General features: G+C 37.6%; 1 protein-coding gene across 1 annotated transcript in view; it reads left to right on the top strand.

The window, feature by feature from the left end:
- Positions 1 to 3,268: 3,268 nt before the first annotated feature.
- The window catches only part of MCCC1 (methylcrotonyl-CoA carboxylase subunit 1), a 17,739-nt gene continuing 5,505 nt past the window's right edge, over positions 3,269 to 15,502 (top strand). The window contains exons 1-13 of the mRNA XM_072408161.1: positions 3,269 to 3,407; positions 4,540 to 4,670; positions 5,941 to 6,036; positions 6,463 to 6,584; positions 6,677 to 6,824; positions 7,833 to 7,954; positions 8,858 to 8,969; positions 9,238 to 9,319; positions 9,436 to 9,563; positions 10,117 to 10,300; positions 11,205 to 11,314; positions 12,844 to 13,060; positions 14,407 to 14,493. Coding sequence (XP_072264262.1) covers positions 3,380 to 3,407; positions 4,540 to 4,670; positions 5,941 to 6,036; positions 6,463 to 6,584; positions 6,677 to 6,824; positions 7,833 to 7,954; positions 8,858 to 8,969; positions 9,238 to 9,319; positions 9,436 to 9,563; positions 10,117 to 10,300; positions 11,205 to 11,314; positions 12,844 to 13,060; positions 14,407 to 14,493 — 1,567 coding nt within the window. The 5' untranslated portion in view covers positions 3,269 to 3,379. The remainder of the gene's footprint in view (positions 3,408 to 4,539; positions 4,671 to 5,940; positions 6,037 to 6,462; positions 6,585 to 6,676; positions 6,825 to 7,832; positions 7,955 to 8,857; positions 8,970 to 9,237; positions 9,320 to 9,435; positions 9,564 to 10,116; positions 10,301 to 11,204; positions 11,315 to 12,843; positions 13,061 to 14,406; positions 14,494 to 15,502) is intronic.

Below are 15,502 nucleotides of genomic sequence, written 5' to 3'. Positions count from 1 at the left end.
AAAAAAAGTAGCTCACCTTCTATTTCATTAAAATTCCCATTAAGATTGGCCATTGAAACCAGTAGAAACAAGAATACCCTTAAAAAAAAATGTTGTTACGACATTTTTATACTAGAGTGGTGCAAAGTGAAGAAACGTCGTCACGATATTCCCTTCAACATGGTCACCTGGTTGAGGAAAATTCTTGCGATGGCCCAGTGATGTTGACGAACAAGAAGGTCCGTGGACATAATGTACCGGTATGGAGGTGCAAAAGAAAGGGTTGCCAGTCCGTTCAATCAGTAAGAAAGAGGAACAAAGTCTTCCATTACACTGATTTGAATGGAAGACTCCACTGTAATTTGAAGCTCTGTGAAATTTTAGAGTTAGTTTACTTCTGGAGCATCTGAATGCCAATGGAAGAAGTGCCAAAGCTTACTGCTAGATCCACAAATACTGTGGTTAGTTCAATTACTGTCGGAATGTCTCCTCCGAAATGGTGTCTGTCCAGGAGAGGAAGAAGAGGAAAGCTGAATGGTACACCATTCACTATAGACACACTATATTAGGAATCACACTATAGTACAACACAATAGTGCTAGGAATCACACTATAGTAGCACCCAAATATATATTTCAATTAACAATCTATTCTTACTTTCACTAAAATGTCAGTCTTCCCTGGTGGCACCGGCTGGGTCAGCTTGTATCCATGCAATATATAATGATTTGTGAAGTGTTACGAAGTGGCCAGCTTGTGACTGGCAAGTTTACGTTTTTTTCCTCTCCGGACCTTCTCCTCCCCCTCCCTCACTGCACAGGGCTCACAAACTCACCGCCTAGGCGATGGAGAGACCTGGGGTGTGGCCAGAACACGTTTTTATGCTGAAAAGAAAAGGTCAATGAGCTATATCAAAAAAGTCTCCGGTAACCATTTGCCTGTTTTTACATTATAAAATAAAACCTTCAATGAATTTCAAAAGGCTATTACATTCAACAAGAGGATGTAAACTGAAAAATGCCCAAAACAAAAAAAAATCCACTTACCCTCAATCCTGTAGCGCAGTCGATCAGTCCTGAGGTGTTCTTAATCAGGTCCCGTGTTGTCCCAGTATCCCTCTTCAAGCTGGCGCGCCGGGAGGCTTTGCGCTCCCATTCATTCTCGATCCCCAACATTCACACATCGGGCACACAAATGCCGGCCAGGCATCGCCAGGTTACACAAATGCTGGCCGGGCATTGCCAGGGAAGAAGATTCCGGGCATTGCTGAAGGACGCCGCAGGCACCGCCGGAGGTCGCCACGGGCACCGCTTATCAGGTAAGCTTTTTAAACTCCTTGGCAATTCTACCCCGTGTGTGGCTTGGGGTTACCGCTTTTGGTACTGAAAATTAACCGGGAGCCACATTTGGGATTACCACCAGGGGGTTAAACAAAGACCCTAAAGAGAGACTCTAGTCTCCACTTCTTGACATTTAGGGGGGATCCGACATTAATGGTATCCCCAATATCATATGAAGCACTTAAGAAAAAAAAAAAAAAAAAAAAAACAAGCGCAAGAATCAAAATGACCTGTAATGGACCTTGGGTGCACACAAGAGGGACCAGATGTGCCCTCATTGCTATGACTTCACCATTGACTGAGCTCTCGGATTGCGATATTATCCCAAGTCCTGCAGATGGCATATGCGCCTGGCACGTCATGATTGGTACACGTGATGGTCGGTACACGTCATGATTGGTACCCGCGATGGACGGTACACGTCATGATTGGTACCCGCGATGGACGGTACACGTCATGATTGGTACACGTCATGATTGGTACCCGCAATGGACGGTACACGTCATGATTGGTACACGCGATTGGCACATGAATTCAGTGGCGCTGAGACTGTGGATTTGTTGAGGTGATTAGTGAACCTCTATTAAATTCCTCCCACGTGACATCTTCATTGTGAAAGTTATAAAGTACTGAGCCGTGAATTACCCAGCTATGCCCTATCCTATATTAGGAGTTGCTGGGAATCCCTCATACAGAGGACAGAACATGGCTGAAAAATTACAAGTCAGTCTGTGTCTGAATCTTATACGTGGAACGGGCAGCAGTAAATGGCTGTGATAGTGACAGGCAAAAGACCAATGGGTGCGAGAGGGCAAAACGACACAGTTACAACGTTACAACTTCTGTGTCCCTGTTTCCCTTTAGACCAAACTGATAACACAGCCAATGTTATTAAAATACTTGGTCTTAGGCTTAGTCTACACAGACGTTTTCCCCAGCGTTTAACCTGAGGTTTTAAAAGCCCATGTGTGAAATTCCCATGCATTCTAATGGGCTAATCTACACCAGGACATTTCCTTGAGGCACGTTTGTAAGCGTTGTCTATAACGTTGCTTGCAATGTTTAAAAAATTAAAAAACGTGGGGTTAGCAATGGAAAAAGTGGGTAAACGTTTCTATTGATATCAATGGGGCGTTTTTCTGCGCTTATAAACACTTGAAATGTAAACGCAGAAAAAACGCGGCATAGGCAAGCTTTAAAACACTAAAAAAGTGCACAAAAAGCATATAAAAGCGTATTTACATGCGTTTTTAAGAACGTCCGTGTAGACCCAGTCTTAGAGACAGAAAGGAATTCTGCAGATTGCATATAAAACTCTTACCATAGAAAAAAAATTTCTGTCACATCCTTTCTAAAGCTGCGTACACACTTCCAATTTTTATCGTTGGAAATGAACGACGAACGAACGACGAACGATCGATTGGTCAAAAATCGTTCGTAAAAAAAGTAACCAACGACGCCGACAAACGAGAATAGTCGCTGGAAATGAACGACCGGACCGGCTGATCGGATTGGATGACGATCGTTGACCATCTATCGTGTGTACGGTCGTTCATTGATCGTCCATGGTCTGAGCATGCGTGATGAACGAACGTTCGTTCACTTCCTGTGGTGCACGTCACTTCCTGTATCGTTCAAACGATCGCATCTATTGTGTGTACAATATCTGCGAACGATCGTGTCGTTATCTGCATGTACAGGATCGGTGCTATACGATCGTTCGCCGATATCGTGTAGGATCGTTCGTCGTTCGTTTACCAACGATAATTATTGGAAGTGTGTACGTAGCTTAAGACTTTCTCACACAGAACTGCACCCTTTGGTGATGACAAAGGCAGATCCTGCCATTTGTAAAGTAGAAGTGATATTTTAAAATCATGGTAATACTCAAATACAAACATGAAAATTGACATCTGTCATATGGAACCTGAACTGTACTGCTGTAATAACTCGTTTTATGATTTTTTAGGTCACCTTGATAATCTACAGTCTTATCACTAAGTGCAGCACCATTAATTCTGCTTTACTTTGTTGTTTGCAGGAAATGGGCACTTGGCTCCATGTCACAGAGATATGTTTCCGATGCAGGTATGTCATGCTTACACTGAAACTGATACTAATATTCAGTATGAAAAAAGGGATAACATGGGGAAAGGTTCAAACCCCTGTCGGCTAGCTGGGGCTAGGGTTCTCTTCTTGTTTTTCTAGACCGGAAGTGAAAGAATCTCTCCAATGGAGCCTCCACCTGCAGTAAAACCTGGCAGGAGATGTAATCTTTCTCTACTTTTCACAATATATTAAATACACAAATGGTTTTTTATATATTTTTTTTTTATTTATATATTGCATGCTATGTCATGAATAAAAAGAAAAAAAATCTTATCAGTGAATATTAACTACTACATATTGTTATATTTTATTTGCCATTTAGCCGTTTGCTGATTTACCGTATATATCCGAGTATAAGCCGACTTTTTTAGCCCCCAAAATGTGCTGAAAAAGTCACCCTTGGCTTATACTCCAGTCAGGTGCATGGGACCCTCCAGAAAAGCACGCAATCCGGCAGCCGCGCCTAGCGGTTTCCGTCCCCTGATGACAATGTCACCAGGCTGGGGCGGAAATACGCTGGCTGCAAAAGCCGTAAAGAGGGCAGCTAAATTCAAAAGTACACAGAACATAAGAGAAACCCACATACCTTAGAATTAGAATTGGAATGCTACAATGCTACAGTGGCTGAATGCAGTACCACTTTGTACCGCTTTCAACTACTTTTTCCGGACAGAATCATACCGCCAGGGAGGTTAAAGAGAATTTAGTGGTTAGGTACTGTAAGAAGTATACCTACCTAAACAAAACATTCTCACTATGGTATTTGTTTACCGTATTATGGCTGTAATGGCCATATTATGCAAATGTATTGGTATTTATTTTGAATATTAAAACCTGCCAGTAGCTGCAGCATTTCCCACCCTCGGCTTATACTCCAGTGAATCAATTTTTCCTGTTTTCCAAGGTAAAAATAGGTACCTTGGCTTATTCTCGGATTGACTTATACTCGAGTATATACGGTATGTACTTCATAGTTTCATGCCTCTGTTTTACCTCTATTCTGTGGCTGCAGACATAAAAGTAGGATCATGGGTTACACATACAACTTATATATGTACTTTACATGCTCTTTATTTTAAGTAGACTTCTTCTTATTATTTTTTCTGCTTAGGGATCGAGAAAGTCCTTATTGCAAATCGAGGAGAAATAGCATGTAGAGTGATGCGCACAGCAAAGAAGATGGGTGTGCAGTCAGTGGCTGTGTACAGTGAGGCAGATAGAGATTCCATGCACGTCTCTCTGGTACAATGCGTTCATTAGTATTTTTGTGTTGCTGCTAGCTTTTATTACTTTTTTATAAAAAATATATAGACCCCAGTGCCCAACCCGCTACCCTCTGGCACCTTTTATGTTTACCCTCTGCAGCCTGTCTTATGTGAAGTAAAAAATGTTTTAATGAAGGAAAATTATTTTTTTAGACCGGCTTTTACTTTAGTTTTACTGTACTGTTTCTCTTTATCTCTTTTTTTTTTTTTGTTTGTTTGTTTTTGTTTTTTTTGCTATGAGAAATTTCAAATGAGGCACAAGTAATATTTATGGGGAGCACAGATACAGAATAATTGATTTGTGAAGGGGCTATATATGTGGTGATTTGTAGAAGTCTTATGTAATATGTCTCCATTCTATATCTCTCCTTAGACTTTTTTTCCCAGACTCCCCCAACTTTTCTAGCATGTCTGAAGTCTCTGGCCGTCTCCTGTGCTATGTCTGTAGTCTCTGGCGTTCTTCTGTGCAATGTCTGCAGTCTCTTAACAGCTTTTTGTAGCACTATATTTACAAGTCTTATGTGTGGTGCTTTGGTGATCTCAGGGGCTGTATTTGAGGCCTTCTTTATAAAATACATTGTCCACCATTGGTCAAGACCAAACACATAAAAGGCTTTGTTTTTTTTTTTATTTATGTGACTTACAAAACCTTCTTAGTTCTTTGTGTCCCTCAGTCAAAGTTAAATGTATCAATTTTGGATAAGGGGTTAAATTATGTATTTTTTTTCTCTGATCCTTGATAAGATAGATTTACTTTGTTTCTCTTGGTGACCACAATTTCTAGTTCTCACTGGAACAGGAATAGACAGGAAAACCTATTTTGAGTACCATCCAAATTGGGGATTTTCTTAGTTTGAAGATGTTGGGGGGTTTGATTGTTCTATGCATTATCCAAAATGAGAAAATGTTTGGGTTTACAACAGACTTTAGATTTAAATGGAATGAGTTGAAAAAGGCTACATTGTCTTACTTATTTGTGCTGCTAAATACTTTAGAAAAATTGCCATCTCCTTTTTGGATAAAAAGTTGCATTTGTTGCTACAGTGTTAATAACTAAAAATGCTATAATCCTATCCTAAAAGTATAGTTTTATACTATATATACAGTAGACATAATGGAGCTCCTTAAAGATATTTTTGTTTAAGTTTGATGATCCTCGTCTGGACCCTGTTTGCAGTAAAATACAAATCTGTCTTTTTTTCTCTTGTGTTTTACTTTGTAATAATAATACCTGAGTGTTGTTACAGGCAGATGAAGCCTATCATATTGGTCCGGCTGCTTCTCAACAAAGTTATCTCGCAATGGACAAAATTATGCGCGTGGCTAAATCATCAGGTGCCCAGGTAAAACTTTCTGGAAAGTACTATGTTAAGTTTCACAAATATGAGAAAATTCCATGTTTAGTAATTTTCAAGACTTCAGATTGATTTGTGTAAAAAAAAAAAAGAAGCAGATAACGAAATCACCATCAGGAGAATAAATCCACACTCACATATGTTTCAGGAAGTGCTATGGTGATTCTGATTGTTATTTGCTTAAGGACTCCCTGCAGTGTACTCCACAATCTGGACAAGCTTTGCTGACCTAATCCATGAAATGAAAATTTTTATTTTTTAAAATTTATTACTAGTTGATAGTTACTTTTTGCATAGTAATTTTTTTGCCATAAGTGTTCACAATGAAATGTAGCGTGTTGAATCTATGTAGTATTTGCATTTTTTTCTGTAATGCGTCTTCTGATTTTTAATGCCTTTTATTGTTAATATTAGGCTATTCACCCAGGTTATGGTTTTCTATCTGAGAACACTGAATTTGCAGAACTGTGCAAGAAGGAAAATATAATTTTTATCGGACCTCCGTCTTCCGCAATTCGAGACATGGGGATTAAGAGGTAAGGAATATTTTTTTTCTTCCTGTTAAAGATCTTGTAAGCATTTCTTTGTCCTGATAGTGATCAATTACATTACGGTTTGTCTGTCATAGCACATCAAAGGCAATTATGTCTGCTGCAGGAGTCCCCATCATAGAGGGTTATCATGGGGACGATCAGTCTGACCAGTATCTCAAGGAACAAGCCAAGAGGATTGGCTATCCTGTAATGATTAAAGCTGTCCGTGGAGGAGGTGGTAAGGTATGCTGCCTTTTATTGAGGTAGACTAATACAGGAGCTCACATAACAAATATACATTTTGGTTTTCTCTGGATGTAGATGGGATTTAATTAGGCCATAGCTTGTATATACAGACAAAATTTTGTGGTTCTTGACTATAACACCTATATGATTTTAGTTATTTTAGTGTTACCTGTCTTTTTACTATAATAGCCTTCACTTTTCCTAGAAGGCTTTCCTTAAATTCTTGATTTGTAAAGTTGTAGGAATTTTATTTTAAATATTTGTATATTGAAATACATTTTCTGTGACAAATATTGTAAGCATTGGTAATTTTTAGAAAACTTTTAGATAACTTTAGAAAAGATTGCCATAGGAATTGTTTGTGTAGTAGTTCAGAATGAAGTATCATATATGCTAAGCCTCCCATTATTTTATAGTGGGCCAATGAACGAGGAGGGTTTATTCCCAGTGACGGAGAAGTGCAGGAAGGTTTTCTGGCTAACAAGAATAGAACCCTGTGGTGCCTTCCCTATATTGAGGACTTTTATTTTTTCATTGTGTGCACAATGTTTGTGAAAAATTGATATCCCTTTTATATTAATCATTGACCTGGTTACTGCTGTGTATCCATCGACCAGCGGAGCTGAAATTCACCCAGCCGCTAAGAGCTAACATTTGGGAATACTTCCATTTGCTGGTCGTTGTTTGGAAACTCTCCCAGCTTAGAAAAAAAGGCACATTATTCAAACAAAGAATGGGCATTCTAGACCAGAGCCCTAATTTTTATTATGTAATAGATTTTCCTATGTTTTTTTTTGAGCCTAACATCCATCTATTAAAAATGTCTTATAGTGTATAGCCACCATAACAGTTTAGTTTGAAAAGATGAACCTATATAGTAATGTAGATATTGTTTAAATACTATTATTATTTTTTCCTATTTTTTTTTTAAATTAGTTAGCAGGTTGTATTGTAATTTCATTTATAATATGCAAAAAATATGTATACCTATTATTGCCATTACAGGGAATGAGAATTGCAAGGTCCGAGGAAGAATTTATGGAGCAATTAGAGTCTGCTCGAAGAGAAGCAAAAAAGTCATTTAATGATGATGTCATGTTGATTGAAAAATTTGTGGACAATCCAAGGTAAACATATCTCCTTTTGAAGTTTATAAAATATTAATCGGTATTTAATATGAATATACTACCTACTATACTACTATACTATACTACCTACCTACATAACCTGAGGTTTTTATGCCACTATATTGTGCACAATGGAAAAGATACACTCTTCATCAGTGAACTTGGGTAATCCATCAACCTAATATAAAAAATGCTGTATATTTAATACACGATCAAGAAATTATATTTTATTGACTTCTTCACAATAAAACAATGCAGCAATGCCTAATACCAATACAAAATGCAGTCTAATATTTAATAAATTTTGATAAGCAGATACACAAGACAGGTAACTCCTGTCCCCCTGAGGTAGCCATTGTGAAATAGTGAAACTGGTCTCATGATTTTCCAGTGATCTACAGGAATGCTAAGCTTGGTTGTTCCATGACTTAGAATTTGGAATTTTTTTTTTTGGATGCCCAATCACTGTATTCCAATATGTCTGTACTATCCTCTGATCTTCAATTGCTGTAGTTGTCACTAACAGAGAATATTTTTGAAGGACTCTGCTCCACACTCCACAGTTAGTAGTAGAAACTCTGCATTTTGAAACACTAGCCTGTATTAGACAGTGTGGTAGCTCCTGAAAATAAATGCACTATACAGAAGAGGGAATATTTTGATGAAGTCAGAAAAGTTTTTTTCAGGCCCTTATTCCCTAGAAATCTCTCCCTCCCTTCCCCCAGGCCCCTTCTACATATACATTAGAACCGAGGACTCCTACAGCAATTTCATAGCATATGGCCTATTATTTTAGAAAAGATATAATACAATATATATATATATATATATATATATATATATATTGCACAAAGTTGTATTATTCCCATATCTTGATTAATTGTTTGACATTATTTTTTTTAGACATGTAGAAGTCCAGGTGTTTGGAGACCAGCATGGAAATGCTGTTTATTTATTTGAAAGAGATTGCAGTGTTCAGAGAAGACATCAGAAAATCATAGAGGAAGCACCTGGGGTAAGACTACCTCTGTTTCGTTACAGTCCAGTGTTCTTTCCAGAATTTTTTTTATGCTGGGTGGGAAGGAGCTGTATATGGGTGGTAAGTCCTGTATTTTGATCCAATTCTTTAGTAACTACCCAAGAACAGGCAGGTGGTTACTAAAAAGTGCGTAGTGAGTAGTGTGCCTGGCTAAAGGGGGGATGGCACATGAGCTTTCTTAGGAAACACAGGATCAGTACAACAATGTAAGAGCTTTTGTGAATATATTTTATTGTGTCAACAGCCTGGAATCAGTCCTGAGGTCAGGAGGAAACTTGGAGAAGCTGCTGTAAGAGCTGCAAAAGCAGTCAACTATGTGGGAGCAGGTATGTCTACATGACTAACATAAACAAACATCTTCTACCTATTGCTTGGGATTTAGGGTTGTCTCTGTGTAGGAAGTGTTTAGTGTCCACTTTTTACAGTGCAATGTTGTTTATAGGAACGGTAGAATTTATTATGGATTCACAACAGAATTTTTACTTCATGGAGATGAATACCCGACTTCAGGTGGAGCATCCTGTCACAGAGATGATCACTGGAACTGACCTGGTTGAGTGGCAGCTACGGGTAAGGCAGAGGGCTTCTCTAGATAGTTCATTAAAGTCTTCTACGTGGGGTGTTTAAAGCTTTACTTCTTAGCCAAAATCAAACAAAAAGAACTTGCCTGTAACGTTTTAGAGTAGTCATTTAGAGTTTAAATAGTGACAAAACAGCAGCCTACTTATATCTCCCATGTTTAGTGTTCTTTCAGCTGGTGACTACTGTTCAGGTATTGACGTATGTGGCTCCCAGTTTGGTTTGGTATCTTAGTTTAGTTATGGTGCCTCCAGAATTCTCCTATTGGTCATTCACTATAGCGTACACTTCCCATGAAATCATTTAATTCATACTTACAGTGAGATGGTAACACTTTTATTAGCTACATTTCAATTGCCAAAGTTTACAGTAATGAGAGCCAGTCACTAAATTGTTCCATTAAGTTAAATGAATTAATATTTTAGTCATGTTCTGTACCTGCAAAAGACTCTGTTGTGTAGAAATCCAAAAGCAGTGAGATCTAAAACTTTCTGTTATGCTGTTTTTGACATATTAAATAGAAAGAACTTTTGGTTTTTTGCAGGTGGCTGCTGGGGAAAAGATCCCGGTAACACAGGATGAGATCACATTGAATGGCCATGCATTTGAAGCTAGGATATATGCAGAGGATCCCAATAATAACTTTATGCCTGGAGCTGGTCCACTCCTACATCTTTCTACTCCGCCAGCCGATCTTTGCACTCGAATTGAAACTGGAGTTAGACAAGGTGACCATACATTTATTCTTTGATTTGTTCAGAGAAATATGTATACCTGTGTAATTTGTATTGTAAACTCTATTTTGTCTAGTAAAGGCTGCAGACATGCTAGTTAGAAAAATGCACTTGGTTTACCTTCATTTAGATTAGATAATATCCACCATGGCCACTATTTTAGGTTTCTAACATGATTTTTAGATCTAGTCTAGTCTGCAGGTAGGAAGAAATTGTAGGCCTTGTAGGATTGTAGGAATTGTAGGAAATGTACCTTCATTTAGATTAGATAATATCCACCATGGCCACTATTTCAGGTTTCTAACATGATTTTTAGATCTAGTCTAGTCTGCAGGTAGGAAGAAATTGTAGGCGGGTGGCAGCCCCTGTATAGTGACCCAACTCTTCAATAACCACCCAAAAACAGCTGGGTGGTTACTGAAAAGTGCTGCGTGGTGCGCCCAGCTAAAAGGGACTGGGGAGAACACTGAGATTATTGGCTCTTTATGTCATGAGATGATGCTCCAGCGTGTATGGAAGAACCTGGAAGCATAAAAAAAGTTCTGGAACACACAAGCCTGTGTTTTTCAGGTTCTATGTTCTGGTCATTCAATAGATATAGATACTGATAACTGTGATGAATGAACTTGTGCAAGTATAAAAAAAAAAAAAAAAAATTCAGCAGGTTCTGTCTCCGGAGTTAGATTAAATGCAATATTTTGCTGTTTGACTACTGTGACCTTTTAAATCTCACGATCCTAGGAATATTTATAAAAAAATTTGGTTCATGCATTGCAAAGTAAACGATATTTTGAGCCTTCTATTTGAAGAAATTTATAAAACTTTTTTTTTCAGGATGCAGAATGCTTGCTTCTCAACAATTTTTGTTTTGTTTAATTCTGCTTAAAAACAATGACAGGTGATGAGGTCTCCGTACACTACGACCCTATGATTGCCAAATTGGTGGTCTGGGCAAAGGACCGGCAAGCGGCGCTGACAAAATTAAGATATTGTTTACGACAGTACAATGTAAGTAAAACCACTTTCCACTGTGTTTTTCAGCATGGTGTAGGATGCCAATATTTCTCCTAAAAGTCTTTAGTCCTGATGCAAGTAGTGCTCAGTTTTTTGTTTTTTTTTGAGTAGGTATTTAAATATCAAAATACCTTGATAGATGGCTGTCAGTCTGGAGAAATGGAAATTTCTATGTACTCAGCCTGTCTTAGGTAATACCCATGTGTGATCTGATTCTTATTAGTTGAAACAATTGAAATCCAACAATAAAAGTGGTGTGCTAAGATCGGAAGACTGTGAAGGAAAGAGCTAGACGTCCTCCAGGCATGAATGCAGAGAGCCTTTCTGTCTAACTTGGTGCAGCTTCTAATCAACTTGGTGCAGCTTCTAATCAATGTGCAGTGAACAGCCTGGTCCTTACCATCCAAAAATCATAATGCCTCAGCACGTGTTCACACTTGTTACAATGTGATCATGTCACAAAATTCTTTCTTAAATCCAGCTTGATTATTTTATTCAGGAACTGTAAAGCTAAGTAAATACAAACTAAAGCATTTACTAGGGTCAGTTAATAAACATTATTCAGCAAAATAATGTTATTTGTTAATCCTGTACAATACAATAATCTAATCAAGGTATGAAGCCTTCTATCAAGCCCAAGCTGACAGAATAATATTTATAAAGAATTAATAAGTAGTTAAACTTTGCAGTTTCTGGATGAATACTTAAGCTGGGCCTACACAAGCAGATATACAATCCTGTTTCAGCTACTTTCCAGGTCAGACTAAAGCTGCTCATAGATATAAGAACATCCTTGCATCATCTAATGCGGACAATTACCGAATGTGTGGCAACAACAAACAGGCGTTGGTAAACATTCCTGGAGGGGAATGATCATTTGAAGAGGCTTACACAGTTTACATTGTCAATATTGCCTACACTAGCTTTTCTCCTTCTTATTCACTTCTCCTCAAAAAAGCACTCTTGGACATGCTTGGTAGCAAAAAATGGTACTGGAGGATAGTCTTTGATCTTGTAAAGTACATTAAAAGCAAATTCCAACGTGTTGGGCTTAGGAAAGTGCCAAGTTGTTGTAAAGGCCAGTATACTGTACACCTATTGCAACAACGTCATTATTTATTCTTTGTATGAAAGTATTGTTGGGAAAATGCATTTCGAAATCTGCCTGCCAAATTTTTGAGTTAACTGCAAAATCCTGCACATAGTATTCTACGCACACATTGCTAGGTTAAGTGATACCATGTACAGGAGCTTGCAGCTTTGGAGCTTTACCTTGCTAATCAGGAATATAAATTTGCAACCCCTATGTAATGTACAGCACTGTGTAAAATGTTGGCGCTTTATAAATACTGTTTATTAATAATAATAATAATAATAATAGTACATTAACCCAAATTTTAGTAGCTGTTATAAATCTCCGGTTACTCGGGTTTATAGAAAATCTATAATATGATTGTGGTCTTGTCTGTTTCATTCACACTCCTAATATGTTTATTGATTTGCCTTCTGGTTTGTCTTTACAGATTGTAGGCCTGAGCACCAATATTGATTTCCTCCTTAGTCTCTCCGGACATCCAGCTTTTGAAGCAGGGGATGTACATACCAGTTTTATCCCCCAGCATTATAACGAGCTGTTTCCTCCTCAGAAAGGAATCTCCAATGAGATGTTGTGTCAGGCTGCTCTGGGCCTCATACTGAAGGAGCAAATCTTAACTGATGAGTTCAATGTGCAATGGGAAGGTTGGTTTCTATTTCTTTATATTAATATATCATATAATTCAATTATTTCTTATGATTGCACACATTAATACAAGCAGTTTGTGCAGGTAAAGCTTTTAGTAATAATAAAGAAACCACTACACAGTGACTTCTATTGGACCATTCTAAAAAAATGTGTGGCTCCTTTATAATGTATTTATATATATTTGTGTTTATATGGTTATTTACTGTAAAGAAATGTCAGCACCTATGAAGCCTATTATGCTGGTATTACAGTGACATGTTTATACTACTGTGTATTAGTGCAAACATGAATGGTTAGTGCAGACTAATAAAAAAAATCATGTACATTACCCAAAATGATACAATATTTGTTCTAAGTAGCCTAATTTAAATGAGTATCGGCTTATTGCAGTCCCTGTACAGCAAAGTTCAGTCAGGAAGTGAGAGAAGCAGCACACACATCCAGTCTATTCATGTACTGACAAGGAGCATAGTGAGGGAAGCAGAGTGAGAGATGAGCTTTTCACTCTACTGCTTCTCTTATAACCATTCATTCACAGGCTGGTGAGGGACAAAACGCTTTAAATGTTAATGAAATGCAACAAAGAAAGCTTGGGTCTCTTGCCTGACAGACAAGATTTTCTGTGTGTCAGGAGTGAATTTACAGAATTACAAATTCTTTGGAGGGTACATACTTGTAATTTATCTATGTATTTAGACATTTGCCCAGTGTTAATATACAAAAGTAAGGTAAAGGAGAGAGCAGGGATTATGTGAAACAAACAACCAATTATATTCTGTGTTCTTTAGTCCTTGAAAGCTGAATGTGGATTGGTTGTCATTAGTTACATCACACTGCACATTCCATTTTACCTGAATGACTTTCATAGAATCACTGCAGCCAGTTTACTTCTTGCAATGGCTGTTTGGGTTAAACAATGACCCAGAATATGCTAATGCAAAGATCAACAATTGCCAAGTAATGAGGGCTGCTATATGGCAGTGTGTTAGAAGTATTATTAGGATGTTTTTTATTTCCAATACTGCTCTGATGAGTGTTATGGGGTTATACTACAGCACACCTTCACACTTTTAAGTGGTAATACAGACCAGCACAGAAAAGGGACTAGGGAAAAAGACAAAACATATATTTGTATTTCCATAGAAGAAACCACAATCTGGTAATATGTTTCAAAAGAGTATTATTCTGCTTGCAAGATCTGAAAGATATTATTTTGCATGATAACAGAAGAGATGTTTAAAGCCTTCAATGCATATATATTGAGATAAATGTGATTTGCATTGTCTGCAAGGAAAGGTGCTAAATGTAGACATATGACTTTATGCTATTTTTTGCCTTGCAGACAGATTCTCTCCCTTTTCTTCTGGTAGTGGCAGAAGAATAAATATTTTATATACCAGAAACCTTACATTAATGGATGGAGATAACAGTAAGTTAATTATGTGTGCTTGGGTATATGTGTATCAATTTTTTGTTTATAAACTGAAAGCAGAGGCACGCTGTCACCTAAAGGAACACTATTGAGGACGCCTTTTATTATAAGTTGATATATACTAGTGTTTTCAAGTAAACAAACTGACAAAGAGATAGAGATGCCATTTATTTATTTATTATCTGATATATTAGTCATTCCATTTTAAGGATATTAGGCTTCTTTCTTTGGTGAAAGTCAAGATGTTCATACTTTTTCCTTTAGCCCTCCTTTAGGTTCCTAAAGCAGAAGAAGCATTTAGGAACATTGACTTTTACTCAACCACTGTGATTACATACTTGTATCAACATCCATTATACATTAGTTAAAAATTCTGTAGGAAGGGGAAGTCACCCAGACATTTCAATTTCTTGGCATCAGGTATCAGGTCCTATTCAATCTGTGTACAAGATAGCAACACATGACAGACTTTGCTTTATTAAAAGAACAGGTGCAATATATCTGCAGGTAAGGGTATATAGATGGGGGGAAAATACCATGGGCCACAATGCAAATACGTGGGGTTTGCCTTAATGCTCTAGTCACCACTTTGAAAAGTTTAAAACGTTTTTGGTGGTTTATTACCTCTTTAGGTTGGCAATTGTCCAGAAAAAATGTAATTGGTTATTTAATTTAAATGAATTTAGCCTCTGATCAACAATTTTGAGCCAAATACTGTATGGTGATCAAAACACAGATCACCATCATATAAAAATGTTATGTGGCTACCAGATTTGCAAAAGTGGTCCTTGTTGGTTCCTGCTCTAGAGCAGTTAATCTATTTCTCTGCCTCCGTCAATATTGCACCACTGTAAATGCTAATTTAGTTTAAAACCAATAAACTAGTATGCAGGAATAAAACACAAATGGGAGTACAATAGAGGAGTACATGTTTAACCCCCTAACCGCTAAGCCCGTAATTTCTCGCACTAAATATTTTTGCTCTTTTGGTTAACCCCGTATTTTT

The sequence above is a fragment of the Pyxicephalus adspersus genome, chromosome 4, assembly GCF_032062135.1.
Source record: "Pyxicephalus adspersus chromosome 4, UCB_Pads_2.0, whole genome shotgun sequence".
Lineage (NCBI taxonomy): Eukaryota > Metazoa > Chordata > Amphibia > Anura > Pyxicephalidae > Pyxicephalus > Pyxicephalus adspersus.
The sequence above is the reverse complement of the archived record's forward strand: the minus strand, read 5'-3'. Positions and strand labels throughout refer to the sequence as shown.